Genomic DNA, 8,115 nt, shown 5'->3' with positions numbered 1-8,115 from the left:
TGGACAATCTGGTTTAATTGCTCCGTTATTTTTCTATTATTTCATGTAATTCAATCTGTTTTTTGTATTATCTTATTCTAATTTCAATAAATATCTGAAAAAAAGCAATAAAAGAATTCGTAAATACGTATTATTTTTAACGAATATTTTTTTTATTATTCGCTTCTATTGTTCTTCTATCTATACGAAATATTATATCAAATATTTATACCTACACATATAATTGATCATACGATCTACGATTTACATAAGTGATATTACGTCGTTTTTATTGGATATTAATTCAAACTATTATTAAAAGTAAGGCTATCAATGTATTTGTTAAAAAATATTTTTGTCAAACTTAAACTTACCCTTGTTTAAAAAATGTTTTAAGTATATTATATTCAATTTAACAATAGCAGTACAACCTTGAACACGCGGTAGAATTTCTTTTGAATATCTTAATATTGCCGTAAGAGATAAAATATAGATAACGTTTTTTGTTGTCTATTAAAATACGTCAAACACTTTATATTATGTACTAGAATAATGAGTTCGAGCTGTCAGAACTAAAAAGTGTCGTAGTGTTTGGATAATATGTTCGTTTTTTATTTCGGATTAAATCTAAATATGCTTTATATTATGTCACATTTTAAAAGCTGTGACTATTAGGTTTGATTTTATAAATTTTGTATTCTACCTGTAAGGAAGCGTATTCTGTACAAATGCCTATAAATCCGAATAGAAATACTATACGATGATTCGGTTTGTTTCATTACGTTAGCCACGCATGATTATTTTTGCCTTAACACCCAATCAACATTATATTCCTAAAAAATGTTATTAGCTATAGGTATTACAATATAAATTCACCAGCCATAGCTTGTCTCGTGTCGTCAACTCGACCTGAATGGGAACCAGCTCAATTCGCATTACAACCGCGATAACTGAGCGTTTCCATTGTATTGCAATTTTTTGACGTGACGCATGACGTATTTTTTTGTACTTTGATGCTTGAAGAGCTGCACACATATTAACATATCACTATAAATAAAAACGGAGAAATATCTTTCGAAAGCACGGTTTTTATATGTACCGTACCTATTTTTATTTAGATTCTGGCAAAAAAATATCGATTAGTATAATGATTCCATCTTTCAGATTATCCTTTTTAGGCGTTTAGGATCTCCGCCATTCCAATCTCGGATGTAGAATGCGCTCCCTATGAATGGCTCCATATGATTACTATCTCTCTTAAAAGTCTTCTAAATAAAAACTTTTTAGTCATATCATATCCTGCTTAATCGTGGCTTTTGTAATTCATATATTTTCTTATTCTTTTGTATTGATTTATAAAGTGTAATTCATGAACTTTAAGATTCGCTTTTGGTTTATTTATTTTTAATTTGGAATAATTTTGGTAATTGTTTAATTTTGCAGTATTATTCATAATTTATAACTGTACCTACTGTTCAAAATAGTTACAAGATCTTTAAAAATTTAGTGTAATTTCTAGTGTTTACTTTTTATCATGCGGCATTCATTATTTAAACCTTGAAAGGATGCGTTTAACACGTTAACCGTTAACGATTTAATATGAACATTAGCTGTTGCGTGCTGAGCAGAAGGCAGTATGTGAGACATATGGTGAAGGGCTTAGGAGTTAATGAAAATTATTAAGTTAGTTATGAAAATTTTCTTTTATTGTAAGTACTATTGTATGATCTTATTTGTTAATATATTTTCTGTATCATTTTATGTTATTTATTTGATTAAATTCAGAACTAATATATAATTAAGATACATTTATTTACCATATCTCTGGGCCATTAGGATGATTTCTTATCTAGCGTCAGTAAATTAACTTTCTAATCGTGTCGTGCGATAGTGGAACTACTGCAGTTTGTGGCCTACGTGCGCGGACGCACGTACAACATAGCGCCGGGTTCTATTCCCGCTGAGATTTTAATAAGCCGTGTATCATTTGCAATTAATATTTTATGTCGATATACATAACTTGATAAATGTCATGGTCCATTTTTCGCACATTTATTAATAATTGTGTGTTCTGTTATAAACATTAATTTGAGGCATCAAATTTAGACTTTTGAGGTTATGAAAGTAAAACCGCCACGTATTAAAGAGATTTAATAGTCTTCAGATATATATGTACCAGGTACCTTTTCAAATCGTATTTACACTGTGATAAATGCAGACGTTAAAACAATGCAATGAGACTGATACATGAGTTTTTTTAAATAACTTTGATTTGAATGATTTGAATATTAAATCGAAAACTTTAATGTTTTAAAGTAAAAATAATGTAGAATTATGTTTTACATTATTATGTAGAAGTATGCGTCTCAAATACTAAAACAATACAATTTCACGTTTATTTATTGGCAACACGTGTCACAAAACAATCACTATTGAATAATAAGTCTATCTTCCACATTATAATTAAGATTTAAATAGAAAGGGATTGTTAAACATCGTAATGGCGTCATAAATACACAACTCTTGATAACGTCGTGCGTAGATGTAGATAGACAAAGCAAGTAAATAAAAAACATATATACGCATTTATTGCAATAATTAAGTGGGTATATAGGTTATATTTCCATCTCTAACACTTCAGCATCATTGCAGAGGCGAAGTAAGCTGGAAATACCTGGTACTGTATAACTTATCGCTTGCGAACCCGACATAATGTTGAGTTTTTAATGGAAAATACTGCTCATATTGTTCGTAGACTTATGGTGCATATGATTTCATACTTTGAATTCGATTAATACGACCCACCGTATACGAATTTCTCTACTGGTTTATTCATATTCCCAATCGGTAATAATATTATTACTTTACGGCACAACCTCAGTAATTTGTATGATAATTAATAGTTTGTTTACTATAATGAATGACTATTTGGTTTTAATTTACACAGTTACTTATAGCTAAACAAACGCTGTCCATCTTCGTTCTGTATTAGCATTTAACTACATTTATGCAGTCTTTACGATATTCAATTAGCGAAAATTTATTCTATAACATCACTTTGTGACATTTAGAAAGTATTAGTTCAAAAATTAGCAATGATTGATTATAGATTCACATCTTACATAGATCATGTATTACAAAATACCCCTAGTTATTTTTGTCATGAACGACTATTGCTGTCTGAGAACCACTCGAAACGTGTACACAATTGTACTTGTAAATATTTTATGCCGTATTAAAATTATTGTGTGGAACAATAGTCAGGTTTATTGCTAACAAAATATATACAACAACATTAGATGGTATGCAAACATGAAATTTCAAACAATATCTCATCTTATAATTAAATAATATATGAAGACGAAATTACGCTATAATCATTCGTACCTTAATCAGGAGCGATTAATTTAATCAGTCCCATAATAGGCAACGATATTGTGGCAATGACCTCGACGTCAGTAAGTCAGGGGCGCGGTAATGACGAGTGCGCCGTCATATGATAAAGTTACGTCACATAATATTATAGACGTAGGCGAGCATTCGAGCATTCTTAATTTGTCGGTAATATTTTATTTTATAATTAGTTAAAGATAACGTAGTGCTTTTAATCTCTCCTCCTTTATCTAGGGTTAATGAAGCGTAACAAGCACGTCTCAACCAGAGATCTGTGGTTTCAGGTAGTCTTTCGGTAGGTAACTGATTCATAAACGCGTGCTCCGAGCCACACTGATAGGTGACCTAGACCAAATCAGTAGTTTCATACAACAACGATATTAAAGGTTGTCTGTAATAAATGACAAGTTTTAATAGACTATAAATGAAATGGTAAAAGTAAAAAAAATATAAATGTCATAGAATGTCAACATAACATTTTTTTGTAAATTTATAATACTGTAAATATAAACATTTTGGCTTTAAAAAAATCATTTTCTGTGTAATGGTGCAATCGTTTTCTGACTTTGAGCAAAGTAAACATGTAATAGCTGATGTTATAATTTTGGGATGCAGCCTCCCAGGTATCGTTACTGCTCACAAATTAAAAAAGAAGTTTGGGGATTCAATGGAAATAGTTGTTCTAGACCTTGCTACGACCAGAAAAAATGACTCCAAATGCAACGTTGCTTTCCAAGAAGATAGAGAAGAAGAAATAAAAGATGACATTTGTGAAGGAACAGCCAAAGAAAAACTAGACAATGTTGCTAGATACTACTTAGCTTTATACTCTAAAGAATTTAACATTCCCCTACCAGACGCAATTATTGCTCCGGATTTCTTCAAAAGCGATCTTAGCAAGCTTTTCGAATGCACAAATGGCAGTGTAGTTGAATGTAGAGATAACTTTTACGATTTCGACTATTTGAATTTCTTCGAAAGGTTTGAATTGAATCAATATCAGGAATTACTAGATCAACACATGAAAGGTCTCTTTCAGTCGCATAAAATAGATGATGAGTCTGAGAGGCGTCAGTTACAGTACTATGATCGAACTGCGATGGAAGAACATCTCTGTAACTCATTACTTTTTAGTTCATCCAGAGATATTATGCGACTAACAGTGAGACTTGTCTGCGGTGCTCCTGCTGATTCAGTATCTCTATTATTCTACTTACATCAATGTTACAGAAGTGCCAGTGCAAGAAATCATTTAGACGGAGACAACACAAAATTGCGAGAGAAGCTTTTAGGATTCTGTCGTAAACGCCTAACAAGCAAACTACAACAGAGTGTAGCCAACATCACTTATCCTGCTGAAACAATAAAAGAAATCCGTTCCTATTCCCAGGAGCAGGTTATTTTAAACGGAATAAAAGGAGAGACGAGCTACATCTGCAGTTTACTTGCAATGGCCTTGAGACCGGATCAGCTGAAAAACATACAAATGGGCTCGGACTTGTTGTCAAGAAAGGATTATGAAATAGCATCGATGATGTGTCCCGGAAAGGCGAGAAAATTTGTTATTCAGTATGAAGATAACTTTTGGAGGCGCTACGGTTATAGTGGTGATATTCTCAGTCTTAGAGGGCCAATAATATGGGCAACAGAACGCCCAAGAATGTCGACAACTGGTAGCCAAGAAAAATTTTCCGCGCTTGTTGGCTACTTGAAGGTGAAGGATAATATAATAAATAACAAAGAGGTTGTAGTAGACCAGCTAATTCGATTGTTTGGAGAGGAAGCGGGTGATATGGTGAGCTATAAGGAAACTGATATTCAAGACGTGTTTGTTCCAAAATGTGGAGACTACGTAGGGCTCAGAAAACTTACAACGATTGGATGCAGACTTTTGGAGTGGGGAGCATTAGATGTTTTCGGTGAAGGTGATGTGGCAGCTGCTTTGGAAGCTGGGCATACTGCATACTTGCATTTGTTGAGTTGTTTACGACCGCAAGCGCAAACATATGAAGAACTCAGTGCCGGAGAGTGGCCAACATTATATACTGACAGTACAGTATCAAAATGGATTGCGGGAATTAATATAATGAAAGGTGTCCGTCTAAGTATATATAGTACTTTGTTCTATGTTGGATTTCGTATATTGCAATCGTTTATGCGTAAATAAATCTGTGCCTGCATTTGTTAGAAAAATACCTTGCACTTAATATAGTAATTATTTAGAGTCTTGAAATATTAACACACTGACTAATTACATGGTCTTACACAGACAGTTCCACTCCAGCGTTGTATTTAAATTAAATTATTTTCTGTTACACAAATACTTTTTCTGTTATTTAAAGTTTGTACTCGTACATGTAGATTTCATTGACATGTTTATGATGCAATGTAGATCACGCGTCAAATAAATAATTCTCGGAACGTATACCGATCTTAGAACGATAGGTCCCTTATATGCAATGTGCCACCTGACCTCAAGTTTGAAGGTTGTTTATGTAATATATAGGTCAAGTTTATAATGTCGTAATTAAGGAAATGTAATTGTGCTAAGGAAGTTCCAGAAGAGATGTGAGCAAAGTTAAAGTTTTCATATTTTGCTACAAAATTTTTGAAAGGAGCTTACCTCTTTATTGCCTATCTTCGTTTAGTGGTATATTTGACTGCATTCGTGAGGTCGGGTACAAATCTTTGATTTTGTCTATTATACAAATAAGAAAAAAGTCATTTTTAGGAAGTTGGCGATGATCTTAATGTCGGACTGATCCGTTTAAAACATTGCAAATTATGAGTGTATATATTTTCTGCGTAGACGGCTATCTATGCAGGACATATATAGATATATTGAAATTTATATCATTTTAATTTTTTTCTTTCTGAAATTGGTCACGGTGAATAACAAAAAAATTAAATTTAAAATTATGTAAAATAATTATAAATTTATAATGATACATAGCTTTAATCCGGTTAAAAAGTGTTTTCGTTCAATGTTTAAACGCTATGTTAACAAAAGACAATACTAAATTAACCAAATTTAAGAGGTATACACAAATGAGGAGAACTGCACGTTCATTCGCTGTTTCATTGAAACAGAAAATTATTGTATATCTATAAATTTGAAGTAAAAATTTAAAGATAAGTTTGATTGAGTGTAAGTGGATATCGTATTTAAGTGGCTGGAGTCTTATTTAGACAATGTCAATTGTCAACGTTATCCTATACTCTACTTTTTAGTTTGTAGTTGTATTTTTTAAGGTCCGCTTGTAACGCTTCCGTGTTATAATACCGTTATGTAACTTATTAATACCCAACAAATTATTACAAAGAGAGAACTTTTATATCTATTAATTGTATATTATCCGGCGAAATTATTTAATTACTTTTAAAATAATCGACATTCTTTAAGTTTGTTCATCGAATTGTAATTTGATCAATGGAGCGTATTAAATAAAAAATTAACTTCCTCTTCCCTTAGTAAAAAAATACTTTTTGTAACATTTTCCGTTTTCTTTGAGGTCACACTTTTTTATTTTAGCCTTCTATAAATACAATATAAAATGTTTTGTCTTTCAACAAACAATGCTCGTGGATTTCAAGAATTTTATTCATTTTATATGTCATATCCCAGAGTAATATCTCTAAATACACATTACACTCACAGACCACAGTACACAGGAGCCTCTAATCATTTGTCTTTAAGTAACAGTAATTTAATTCAACATTGTTACCCCGGTAATCGAACCCGAAGAATTAATTATAACAATGTAACTGTTACAAGTGTATGTATAGCCAATTTGTAATAGAAATAAATATTATATATTTTAGTCTAAATACGATCTATGATTGAATGTAGTCTGTTAATCGTTTATCTCTGGAAACTTACGGGATATGTGGCGGGAAAGATAAAAGTTATTAACTCAACAGTTACAATTCTGTAATCCAGTGGCCTAATCTCTTGTAATCTTTAAATCGGGGTCAGTTCGTAGAATAATCTTTTCTATGTTAGATTTCTTTAACTATGATAAAAGCTAATATCTTAAATATGTACTTTATGGAATATTCAAGTCTTTGGAATTCCATTCCTCGGCGGCCGATGTTAGTTTTTAAATTTGCGGTATTAACGTTTTCTTTTTAATTTAACTTTTTTTTCACTCTCCCCTGCATATATTCCACCCACAAACACTCATGCATTAGTTTTATTTTGTTTATTACTTTGGTTTTCGTACTAGTCATACCATGTATTCACGTTTTCTATATTTTCTGTCCGCGATGGAAGGCTGGTGACCTGTTAATACAGGAATTCTTTAGTCCTAGGGGGAGAGGGCCAGGGAGGATGATCCGCGGATGGGCGCGCCTATCCGAGGTCCCGTCGAAGACCACAGCGTCATCGTTGCACCGTGCAACACCGGGGAACAGTGGTTCATGCGTCCAAAAGAAGAAATGCTGAGGGATCCCTGCAATGTCGGATACATTCACTACCAGCTTTATAAAACAGGGTGAATTGGCCGATGTAAAAGGCCCTTGCCGTGCCAAAGTCCATTCCACATCAATCGTGGCCGTAGAGGATGGTGAGGTTAACGGCTGATCGCGTTGCTGGATGCGGACAAGGCTTCGCTGTTACCGTGTCCTGCCTCGGTCGATTGCTGGTGGCACCGTGGCGATTTAGTAGGTATGCGAGCGAGTCCCACAGACACCTTCAACACCAGGCACCCGTGCCGCGGAAGGGTTTGGGTAACGCATTTCCCC

At 33.2% G+C, this 8,115-nt stretch overlaps 1 protein-coding gene across 1 annotated transcript; it reads left to right on the top strand.

Moving 5' to 3' along the window:
- The first annotated feature begins 3,831 nt into the window (after positions 1–3,831).
- On the top strand, positions 3,832–5,693 carry LOC123714179. The gene has a single exon (XM_045668355.1). It carries the CDS (start codon positions 3,917–3,919, stop codon positions 5,537–5,539), a length of 1,623 nt encoding a protein of 540 aa, XP_045524311.1. The 5' UTR covers positions 3,832–3,916; the 3' UTR covers positions 5,540–5,693.
- The last annotated feature ends 2,422 nt before the right edge of the window (positions 5,694–8,115 follow it).

The sequence above is a fragment of the Pieris brassicae genome, chromosome 9 (genome assembly GCF_905147105.1).
Source record: "Pieris brassicae chromosome 9, ilPieBrab1.1, whole genome shotgun sequence".
Classification (NCBI taxonomy): Eukaryota; Metazoa; Arthropoda; class Insecta; order Lepidoptera; family Pieridae; genus Pieris; species Pieris brassicae.
The sequence above is the reverse complement of the archived record's forward strand: the minus strand, read 5'-3'. Positions and strand labels throughout refer to the sequence as shown.